Source organism: Orbicella franksi, chromosome 6 (genome assembly GCF_964199315.1).
Source record: "Orbicella franksi chromosome 6, jaOrbFran1.1, whole genome shotgun sequence".
Taxonomy (NCBI): domain Eukaryota; kingdom Metazoa; phylum Cnidaria; class Anthozoa; order Scleractinia; family Merulinidae; genus Orbicella; species Orbicella franksi.
The window spans coordinates 16800837-16813409 of NC_138150.1; the positions used below are offsets into that span (position 1 = coordinate 16800837).

Consider the following 12573-nt stretch of genomic DNA (forward strand, 5'->3'; position numbering starts at 1 on the left):
GTTCCTGCATATGATAATGAGGGTTTTACCTGCCGGCTTAATTAGCTCGCCTCTGTCATATGCTAATTTAAGAACTATTAGTATGCTGCTTGTTTTGTTGTCACTTAGATAATATATCGAATATCGGGAACAAATTTAAAATGACGGGTAGTGGAGTTCTTCTTAACACATTTAATAGACGAAGTCCGAGAAACTTCAAAGAAGCAAACACCGACGACACTATTTATGCTGGAATGTTCGACTGTGTACCGTCTTTCTGCTCAGTCATACACTGAGCTTGAATAACGTGACCTTAACATTTCTGTTGGCTAGTTGCCGAGACGACTCGTGACACCAATTTTAGTGGTTTGGTTCCGCGTTCCTGCATATGATAATGAAGGGTTTTACCCGCTAAATCAGTTCGTCTCTGTCACATACTAATTAAAGGACGAAATCCCAATAGTTATTATTCAGCATTATTATATGGCTGTGCCTCACAAGGACTGGGAACTACCGAATTCACGAATTTGATTGGCTGAAAGCGATATTGACCGCGGTCTAGATTTTCCCATCTAGACCGGCAACTAGACCGGTTTCATTTTGGGTTGAAAAAGTAGCAAACTAAAGTACAAAAATGTTAACCGTATTCTTTTATGTTCTTCTCAATCATTTATGGATCGGAAGTGCTAAAAAGCCTGATGACAAAAAAAAGAAGAGTACAGAGGACGAGCAAATTTCGGCAGTTTTAAGTTAAGCTCATTGCCGTTCGCAAGCGAAATGTCAGCAAACCAGTTACATTCAGTTAAACGAATTAAAAATTTCTTCTTTGCCATATAATAAACATCTTATTAACCGAGCTAAGTCGGTCTGTATGGGAGATTATTATATGGCTGTGTCTCACAAGAACTGGGAATTACCGAATTCACGAATTTGATTGGCTGAAATCGATATTGACCGCGGTCTAGATTTTCCCATCTAGACCGGCGTCTAGACCGGTTTCATTTTGCGTTGACAAAGTAGCAAACTAAAAAACAAAAATCTTCAACATTTTCTTTTATTTTCGTCTCAATTATTTATGGAAGTGCCAAAAAGCCTGATGACAAAAAAAAGCAAAGAGGACGAGCAAATTTCGGCAGGTTTAAGTTAAGCTCATCGCCGTTCGCAAGCAAAATGTCAGCAAACCAGTTACATTAAAAGAATTAAAGTTTTCTTCTTTGCCATATAATAAACATCTTATTAACCGAGCTAAGTCGGTCTGTATGGGAGAATCTTGACCTCGGTCGTGTGTACAGACCTCACTGCGTTCGGTCTGTACTCACGACCTCGGTCAAGATTCTCCCATACAGACCTCCAGCTCGGTTACTAAGAGCTAAAAGCATTCCTTATCAGTATGCTGCTTGTTTTGTTGTAAGTTTAACGATACTGTGATCGATTACAAACATTGGGAACAAATTTAAACATGACGGACATTAGCGTTTTTCAGACCATAGTTCAGTAATAGATGAAGTCCGACAAACTTCAAAAGAGCAAACAAAGAGCAAACTCCTATCGTGTTTCCTGCATCTATTAACTATGTTTTGACGCCAATTTGATTCGTGTGAAATTGTGACCGAGCTGTGTTCGCCCCCTGTTCGCTATCTCTTCTGAGACCTAAATTAAGGAGTTATGATGGATTGTACTGATAAATACCGAAAGTAATCATCCCCGTAACCATTGACTATAGAATAGTAACTTTAAGCTACTCCAGGGCGACCCTAAAACGGGCCGAATTTTAACTCAAACGTAACACCAGTTATTTCAGTTAAACTATGGACAAGAATCTTGGCAGCCCTTGAGTCAAAGTTCTCTCAAGTCCAACGAATAACTCTTGTCGTTTCTTTCTCAAAGCTCTCAACGTGTCCGGTCGGAAACGCTAAATCAAAATCACCGACGGTTTTGATTGTACATCTAACAATGTAAAATAAAGCATAACTTTCACTCTGTTTTAATATGTTTTACTTTGGTTGGACTGGAATAAGACTAAGAAATCGTTTCCGCGAACATCATTACTGTAATACTTTGTGGAGCAGAAAATTCAGACCCATAGAAAAGTTGACAAGACCCTGAGTGTCATGAACCCTGATGATGAGAATATGCCGAAAACGTTGGGTTTTATAATAGATTTTCCATTCTAGTTTTTAGCCTTGTAGACATATTATTTTGCCTTTAGTACCGTTTATTATTTTCCGAAATAACCAGGATTCACGAAGCTTCTCGGCTTGGCTTTATAGAGACTCTGACATTTTTTTGCTTGTATTGCATCCCTCGGGGGGTGGGGTGGGGGTACTTTCTAAAATGGCTGATACGGGGAAGCTCCGTCCGAAACGGGTACCTTTCTCAGGCTTCAGGTATATTGAAGGGTGGGAATTTCACAAGTTGAGGTATATGAAAGGGTAGGGAAATCGGAGTATCTTGACTCCCACTACAACACCAACTGAACAAATAGTACTTTTTCTTTGTAATGTCCCTTCTGCTATTTCTTGGTGTTCTCCCATACTATTATTCCTAATTTCATTGCAAGGGTTTAGAAAAGGGAGACAGTGTTCTAAAGTAGATATGTGAAAGAGGTACCTTTTTCAATATAAGGTGTACGAAAGGGGTAGCTTTTCTTTCAAAATAGTATACAGAAGGGTAAGGGGTTTAACCTCGGGGCGGGGCTTCCCCCCTGGAAAACTTTCTGAAGTGGTCCCCACCCCCAGGGATTGCATGACGCCAATTATTTACGCAATAATATCTCAAACGAATTCACCCTTTGGGTAATAATTGTCAAAAATAAACTTTATTTATAGTGAGAATTAAATAACTTGGTTATAAAAGAAATAATAACCAACAAATTAGCTAAATAAAAGTAATGGTATATAATATTATACCCACTACAATCTAAAGTTAAGTAAATACGAGTCAACCAACAGGGTAATCTTTGTCTACAATATTTGTACATAGGAACGAGCACTTCATTTACCGCCGAGCTACAAAAATATCAATTCTGAATATTGAAAGATCATGACACGCGCGACAGACTATATCAAGGAATTGGTCAGAACGCTTATCCAAACTGTGCTTAATATTATGGCAATCGCAGCACTCAGCCTAAGAAAAACTAAAAAAAAAAATAATTTTTTTGCAAAGTAAGGGCTCTATTACAAATCACATTACGAACCACCCTGTAAGAAAGTGGGCACTAAAAGCCGTACTTTTTTAACTCGGAAAAAACATAGAACTAGCAAGAGCTGGTGACGATATGATGGCGTGACACTGAAAGCGATTTTACATTTTGGCAATCGAAATATACGAGCAAATATCCTTTATTCCCCTTGTTTTTTTTTGGTTTTTTTGGTTTGTTTTTTTTTTTGGGAGGGGGGAAGGGGGGGGGGGGGTGGGTTTGTTTGATGTTGTTTTTGCGGAGTTTCCTGAAAGCAATTTCATTCACAATGTGCCTTTGAATAAAATAACTCTAAAACGTTTACAGATGCAAATGAAAACTGAACTCGATTTAAAAAGAACAAAACTCAACAAGCTGGTTAAAAAAAGTATACCATTTTCTCGTTCTCCTGAACCTATTAAACAATTAGTATCATCAATCAAGAATCATCTAACAGAGAGGAGAGATAACGATCTAATTGTTTTAGTAGAATTCTGTCTAAATCTCCTTCAACTAAAAATTTTCAAAATAATAGTTCTTAATTTGTACATAGTAAGTAGTATTTTAACTTCACCCATATGCAAAGTCATCTACCGATTAAATTGTCGTTTGAAATATACAGCTACTTTCACTCGCGCTAATCAGTTGACGTTTTTAAAAAGTCACAAAAAGGCCAATTTCCTATCTTAGTCTTCTTGGGAATTGAATTATCCAGTAAAATTTCTAAATTTCATACAGAAGAGGAGAAAACGTCGCCATGATAAAGACGAATTCCGGCCAGTCCACACTCATTAACAGTTAGACCAGGAGACTTTGTTTCTTTGAGCATCAAGGCATAGCCGAGTTGACTTTCACTGATCATGATAGAAGACGAGGGCGAGTACTCTAATTGGTTTAGTAGAGACTCTAAGATTAGAAAACGATGAGAGAACCAATCAGATTCGCGGATTTCCAATAGAACACAGCTGAGTGGCTACTTTTTGCTGATAGTGTACGTTAGCTCAACCAATTGCATTGCAGTAGTGTAGAAATCTACCAAAACTCGATCAAAAGTGGAAAACGTTTTCAATTTGTTAATTTATGACAGCTGTGACTATTGTCTTGTCAGCGGACCGGTCAGACTACAATCTGTGCAAGCGCATGTAAGCTTACGGTGATGCGCATGTCACCTCTTCCCTGATTCTGACTCAGACAGCATTTTGAAGCCATAATCAGTAGCGTTTAAGTTAAACGAATCTCCCTTGACTAAAATATGGTAAAAATATTAGGTATATGCTTGAATAGCAACAAATTCTTCCTTAAACCAAACACGTTTGATATACGATCCAGACATTCCAGGACGATTTAGAAACAGAATACTGAGAGGTATTGATTCTTAGTGGTCGTTCACAGTAATGGCCCGAAATTTCACAATCACCTTCAAGCAAACAACTAGAATCACGAATCTCTGTAGTCAGATTGTGGTATTGCTCAGGTCGAGAATCTTGCAGATCAAAGTCTTTGTGATCTCTACTTTCAAGCAAAAGGCATTTCACAATTTTGATTATGGAGTTTTTTAAAGCGTTCATGTGCCATGTCTAAAAGGTTTGAGCTAACCCATAATGCTGGTGATATAGTAGCCACAAATGCCATTAAATGTGTCTTTTCCATCTTCTTTGCCAAACAGCCATCACAGTTATATTCTGATAGCGAAAAACCGCTCGATCGCCAGTTGGACTGAAGTTGTGTCTGTGATAGCAAAAGACTGTAGAAGCTCTAAAAGGGAATCTTCCTTTAAGTATATATATTGATACAAGTACATTAATCCGTTGAAAGACACTATAACAGATGATTCAAATAACATGCTCATGACAGCGATATCAGCCATTAGTTTCTCACGGCGACGAGTACGAAAACTTCCCCAAGGAACTGTTATCCTTTGCAAATCACATGACAAATGTGATCAATCACAACCATTGTGCTTCGTTCTATGACTTCTGCAGCCCCATGAATGAATCCAAGAACAGTCATGGATTGTAAACTGTCAAGATCTGCTTGCAACACTCGGAACATAATCGTTGAGGAACAATACAATGGCGCTAATAGGACACACGAATATCCCGGATGGGTAATCCTTCCTAGCCGATGAACAGAAATTCGTGAGATTACCTTAGATAGGATTCCTATGAGAGCAGCGAAGAGTGCGATTACCAGGCGAAGAATACTTTCCTTACTTTGTTTGTTATATAGAGGATGAATAATAAATACCACAGCAACGGTAACAGTCATAATAGGACAGAAGGGAACTGTCATTTGTAAGAACAAAGCCATCTGCTGTCTCCTTGTCCGTCGCTGACGGAAGTGATTCGTTAGAAGATAGGATTGCCAGCATATACTCATAGAGAACAAAGCATAGAGAGGAAGTTTTGCAAAGAAGAAAGCTTGGAATGAGATATTCCCAGGCCTTGTAGAACCAGTGGATAAGTTGTGTCCAAGAAATATGCGAGGCAAGCAACCAGGATCAGTTTTCCTTTCACCCTCATAAACTGATATGGGCGAAAAAGAAATAAGGTGTATACAAAGAACGAAGCGTAAAGAAAAATACTGGCGATTGCAGCAGAAATTGATCTCATCCATTGGATGTTGACTGGAATGGACTTCTTTGACTGAAATTCACAATTGCTTAAAATTTTATAATATAAATATGAGAGCAACATGTATACTGAGCCTATCATAAAAGCAGTTACTAAAGAACTCAAAGCACCAATGTACATTGATTTACCAACCGTTCGGATAGCGGATGGTCTGAGTCGCTTCCAAGCCATTGCTCTATCTTCCTTTTGCTGATCTTCCTGTGTTTCTTCGTTCTCCTCTGGTAAACTTGCGTCTATAAGGCTTGCATTAATTCTGCTGGATCTTATAAAGTCTAAAGTTGTAGCTTCGCTGTCGCTGTATTCAGTTCTTGATAAATACACTCCTCATCAGGATCTCCGTGGCGATACCATTCTTGACCTGTGCTTTCTAGAGGACTGTAGCCAAAAGACTCTGCCGTGTATTCTGGTTCTTGTGGGTTGCAGTGCTCTGTCACACCTCGTGTAAAACTGAACACGATATGACCAAAGACATCTATTAGTATACTGCTGCTCATTGCTACTCAGAGACTCGATCAAAAAGTGATAATTTTAATTTGGCCTAACAGGAAAATATCTTAGGATGCCGTAGGATGCAACGTCTTCGGTTCTATATTTCCTCCTCATGTGATCAGTTTCGACTCGAAAGTTATGTAAAAGACGCGGTGACGTCAGCTAAATCAATAAGAAAGTGTAGACGATTCTTGCGATTCTTAAAGTTGCCTTCTTAGATCTTTAGCGGTTTCTTTCGTACTACACATTTCGTTCAAATTATATTAATGCGTACTTTCGGTTGACTTGCTATTGCAAAGATTCGTAAGTAATGTCAGCTGAAACGCCCCGCGCACTCGAAAATAATGACTCGTCGAAAGTAATACTCGTTGTTTTTCATTGTACTTGATGTATTGATAAATAACGAAAGTAACCACACCCATAACCATAACGATAACTAACTTTAAGCTACTCCAGGACAACCCTTAAACGGGCAGAATATCACTCAAACACCACTTATTTCACTCAAACACCACTTATTTCCCTTAAACGCGGCAAGAATCTCATTAACTTTTTAGGCAAATGCTCTCTCGAATCTAAGGGACGGACCATTAGAAAGGTGATGGAAGGGGAGAAAACAAAAAAAAATTGATGCAAGGAAGGCTGAGTGAAAAAAATATCGTGCAAAGAAGAAGAGAAGGAAAAAAGAATCCTGTAGAGTGATCTGCACTGTTGCGTTTACAAACTGTACCCGCCTGAAGGGCACCTTGGCAGCCACTTTATACTGCAGTTTTAATTTCTTGGTCCTGGTTTTCTCTATAATTAGGAAAACGGCACTTTTCCCTTCCAAGGGTGATACATTCTGTGCGTAGCAACGTCATCATGGACACTGGTAGCCAAACATCCTTGCACAAAAACCCTTACGGATAACCATGGCTTAAAAGTGATAAGAAAAGAAGACCATGTACTATATACATAAACAGCTATCCTGCTTGATTTATTTTCAATTAAGAAAGTATATACCGTGTTTTGAAAGCCTCGACATATAGGAGTGATTTCACAACTGACATGTGTAAATGACGATTGTGGACACCGATTTGCACACCCATGGCGAACCGTGACACTTCCCCTAAGGTGGCCGCTAAGATCAACGTTGGACAAACGTCGTAATCTATTAAGAAAATCATGAACTTATGCGTTCAGTATGGGCTTTTTCAATCTATTTTAGGTTTTAAACAAAGTAAACGACGTATCATCATTCAAGTCCAATCGACACATTAAATTTATTAGCTGAAAATCGTGGAAAATGGGCCAAAAAACGCCTCAATTTTGCAAAATTTTCTCGGGGTGCATGTCCCCAGACTTCCCCTAGCGGAATAGGCCTTTTGCCCCCATGTTTGTTACTGGACGACTACTACAGAATCCTAGCTAAAACCTGATTTAATACATGCCAAGCGTGAATTTTATTACGAGGGGAATGAATAAATTAAATAGATTGCCCTAAACATCAAACAAGAAATGCAATGCAGCCCCATCAGTTAGGCAATAGCACTTAAATCTGTCTGACACTTGGTTATGTTTCCCCAGGAGTATAATTTGCACAGGAAGGCAAAACGACTGTCTAAAAGATAAAAAATATTTGTTTCAAGCCTCTTCCTGGTAATCAGATTGTGGCGAGTGTCAAGATTAAGATTGCGAGAGTAGAAAATCGACGTACTCCCTCCCCACTCCCCCGCCGCCTCCCCAGAAAAAAATAAAAAATCCTTACAGGAAACTTGACTCCGTAAAAAATTCCTGCAGAGGCAGTGAAGGTGAAATAAAATTCCTGCAAGCTGAAGAAGTCAATTTTAATGTTGCGTATGGTCTGCATCTGGAGATCTTGCTGGACATATTGCAACATGTCTCTGGAGCTGTTTAGTTCGGTTCTCATTTCATTCTGGTTGTTTCGCAAAACGTTTACTTTGTCTGTCGTCCATTGTAATGATTTCTTTTAATTAGCTCTGTGTTTTCTTCCTTTAGCAGCGCTAACTGGGTCTTAAGGTCTTCAATTAGAGGACAAAGAGCCAAAAGTTTGTCAAGCTTCTGATTAATTTCTTCAAAGCGAGTAGCGCTTGTCTGATCGTCGTCTTGGTCCACTTGGTCGCCATGTTGGCCTCAAATCATGTTAAAATCGTTAGTTTCTTCGTCCGTTTTGGAGCAGCTTCCTATTTGAAGTTTCCTACTTCTTCCTCTTTTGGGCTAATTAGGTTTTCCACTATCTTCAGGCATTTCAATGGTTAGCTTCGGGAACGTGATCACTTGTTACTCCGCCATTTCGAGGAGCAACGAAAAACACGTCCGACCACTAGCACGTTATGTATGTTCAACCTCCAAGTTTGTTACTGGACGGCTAGTCACAGAATCCTAGCTAAAACCTTGATTCAATGCATGCCAAGAAGGAATTTTATTACGAGGGGAATGAACAAATAAAATTTATATTTCCCGAACAAAAAATATGCAAACAAAAATGCAATGCAGCCACATCAGTTAAGCAATAGCACTTAGATGTGTCTCATACTTGGTTGTGTTTTCCCCGTAGTATAATTTGGACAGCAAAGCAAAACAACTGTGTAAAAGATAAAAAAATATTTGTTTGAAGCCTCTTCCAGGTAATCACATTGTGGCGAGTGTCAAGATTACGATTGCGAGAGTAGAAAATCCACGTACTCCCCTCCCCCCTCCCCCCGCCGCCTCCCCCCCCCCAAAAAAAATAAAAAGTCCGTAAAGGGGACTTGACTGCGTAAAAAATTCCTGCAGAGGCAGTGAAGGTGAAAATGTCTAGCGTTTTAATGTCAACGTTTCGAGACCGTTACAAACTCTGGCCAACTCTTTATGTGCTCTAACCATACATTACATTACATCCTTGTATGCAATGAAGACATAATTTACATATGCGGTTACACATGCAGTCGCTCTGTTACAGGCCTGGCTTCATGAATAGGATCGTATCCAAAGATTCAAATGGATATCTATACTTTTATTGTAGCAGGGTAGTTAGTTACACAAAAATCTCAAACAAATACACCTTTGAGTAATAATTTTCTAACACTTTATTTATAGGGATAATTGAATAACTCATTAACCAAACATTATTTAAAATTATCAGCAAGTTAGCTTAAAGGAAAATAATGATACTGATATGATATCATACAAAGTACGATTGCTTAGCAATATTTAAAAGCAAGCTAGGTAAGCAAATAGAGTCAACCAACAGGGTAATCTTTGTTTACAATTTTGTACATAAGCATGAGCACTTCATTTACTGATCGAGCCACAAACATATCTAATCTGAATATTGAAAGGTCATGACATGGCAGACTATATCAAGGAATTGGTCAGAACACTTATCCAAACTTAATTTTATGGCAATCGCAGAGCTCATTAAAAGCAAAACCAAAACAAATACTGTTTGCAAAGTCAGTCCAAACTTTTCTAAAGCCATTAATTTGCTAAGCGATTTTTCTAAGGTACAAAGTTTAATACATTGTCATAAGTAGAATAATAATTGGAAACCGTTATTGGAAGTAAATTTTAGTTGGAATTCTACAAAAAATTAGATTCTTCCCTCTCGATTTCTACCAAGTGATAGTTGATTCGGCCATAGCCTGCAGTGCAGGCGTCTTATTGGGGCGAGTTAGCGTTACAACCTTGCGACCGCCTTTTCAGACCGCCATGTTAGACCGCCATGTTTTTGACTCTCGCCCCATTTTTCGCGCGGCCAAAACACCGAAAATCCCGTTCTTCGGTCTTTCTTTACTCCCGAACCCCACGGAAACGCTTGCTACGCAGGCTATGTGGCACTGTTCGGCTCGAACGGTTTGCAGCTCAAAATCTTTGTGATCTCCAGTTTTAAGTAAACGGCATTTTACAAGGCTGATTTAAAGGCTCTTCAAAACGCTCATGTGCCATATCTAAAAAGTTTTCGCTAACCCATATGGCTGATGAAATAGTAGCTACAAATGCCATTAAAATGTGTCTCTTCCATCTTCTTTGCCAAACAGCCATCACAGCTATATTTTGATAGCGAGTCTCGATCGCTAGAGACATGCTGGTGAAAAACCACTCGATCACCAGTTGAACTGAAGTTGTCATAGCAAAAGACTGTAGCAGTTTTAAAAAGGAATCGTCTTTTAAGTATATATATTGATACAAATACAAAACGCCGTTAACAGACACTATAGCAGTTGATTCATACAACATGCTCATGATAGCGATATCAGCCATTAGTCTCTCACGGCGAGGAGTACGAAAACTTCCCCAAGGAGCTGATGTTCTTTTCCAAATAACGTGACAAATGTGATCAATAACAACCATAGCACTTCGTTCTATGACTTCTGCAGCGCCGTGAATCAATCCAAGAACAGCCATGGATTTTAAACTGTCAAGATCTGCTTGCAGCGCTCGGAACATAATCGCTGAAAGACAATACAATGGCGCTAACAGAACACACGCGTGTCCCGGATGGGTAATGCTCCCTAGCCTCTGAACAAAAACTCGTGAGATTACTTTAAATAAGACTCCAATGAGAGGAGCGAAGAGTGCGATTACCAGGCGTAGAGCACTTTCCTTACTTTGCTTGTTATAAAGTGGGTAAATAATACATTTCACAACATCGGCAAGAATTATAGTAGATCCGAAGGGAACTGTCATTTGTAAGAACAAAGCCATCTGCTGTCTCCTTATCCATCGCTGACGGAAGTGTTTTGTGAGAAGATAGACTTGCCAACATACACCCATAAAGTACAAAACATAAAGTGGTAGTTTTTGCAAAGTCGAGAGCTTTGAATGAGATATTCCCAGGGCTTGTAGAACAACTCGATAAGTTGAGTCCAAGAAATATCCGAGGCAAGCAACTAGGATCAGTTTTCCTTTCACCCTTGTTAACTGATATGGACGAAAAAGAAACAAGGTGTATACAAAGAACAAGATGTATAGAAAAACACAGGCGACTGCATCAGAAATTGATCTCATCCATTGGACGTTTACTGGAATGGACATCTTTGGGAGCAATTCACAGTTGTTTATAGTTTTATAACACAAATACGAGATCAACAAGTATACTGAACCTATGATTGTAGCAGTTAGTAAAGAAATTAAAGTTCCAATGTACATTGATGTACCGACCGTTTTGAGAGCGGATGGTCTGAGTCGCTTCCAAGCCATTGCTCTATCTTCATCTGGCTGATCTTCCTGTGCTTCTTCGTTCTCTTCTGGTATACTTGCGTCCATAAGGCCTGCATTAATTCTGCTGGATCTTATAAAGTCTAAAGCTGTGGCTTGTCTGTCGCTGTATTCTTGATAAATACACTCCTCATCAGGATCTCCGTGGCGATACCACTCTTGGCCAGTGCTTTCCAGAGGACTGTAGCCAAAAGACTCTGCCGTGTATTCTGGTTCTTGCGAGTTGTAGTGCTCTGTTACTCCTCGTGTAAAACTGAACAGGATATGACCAAATACCTCGATCAGTGTGTTGCTACTCATTGTGTTTGGTTGGGAGATCAGTTGAACAAATATTTTAAAACCCCTAGTAGTATATTAGTCAGTGTAGGAGCCCATTTCCTAACCGAGACTTGGTTAGTGATGATCTGAGTAGTACAGCAAAGCGGCTTTACTGAAATTCAGTGACAACCTGCAGTTGACAGACTATGTCTTCATGTGTTATTCGCTTCAGTATCGTTCCAAGGCTTTTGTTGAGAAATTAGCAGGCCGTATTACTGTTGTGTCTTGTGAAGGTATACTTTCGAAAACAGCTGTTTCGACAAAGGTTGTCCCACAGAATTCAAGCCTACGCCTCAATGCCGATTGACAATGATAATTTATCGTCACTTGATTTAGGCTCACGGTGTTTCAGCAAGAAGGAAAGGGAAGCATGAGTACACGTGTTTGTTCTGTTTCTTTCTATCACGCTGAAACACCTTGCAGCTTCAATCAAGACACCTTAAGCCACCAGTACCCATATTACTTTTCGACATATTCGCGTACGCTAATACGCTTTTGTGGGACAACCTTTCTCGAAACAGCTGTATTCAGTTTTTTTTAAAGACCCCCCGTTCCGCCGGTTAATTAAATAACTACGAAAACCCTCAATTTTCGACTTAAAAGGCTAAGAAAAAGCATGTAACCCAATAATGATCGATCTATCAGCTGTTCATGTAAGGTTTTTTATTCGGTAAATCACAGAGTAAGCATTTCCTTGAGAGTCTGGAAAGTCATTTTTCACACAGGCTAGATCTTCGTATATGCCACATTCAAATTTCCAAGCAAAAAAAAGTT

The 12573-nt window shown here is 39.3% G+C and overlaps 1 protein-coding gene and 1 pseudogene across 1 annotated transcript; both read right to left on the minus strand.

The window, feature by feature from the left end:
* Positions 1–4675: 4675 nt before the first annotated feature.
* On the minus strand, positions 4676–6287 carry LOC145489195 (uncharacterized; annotated as a pseudogene).
* A 3289-nt stretch (positions 6288–9576) lies between these two features.
* LOC145489969 (uncharacterized) lies at positions 9577–12512 on the minus strand. The gene has a single exon (XM_081469060.1). The coding sequence runs from the start codon at positions 11779–11781 to the stop codon at positions 10150–10152; it is 1632 nt and encodes a 543-aa protein (XP_081325186.1). The 5' UTR covers positions 11782–12512; the 3' UTR covers positions 9577–10149.
* Between the last annotated feature and the right edge of the window lie 61 nt (positions 12513–12573).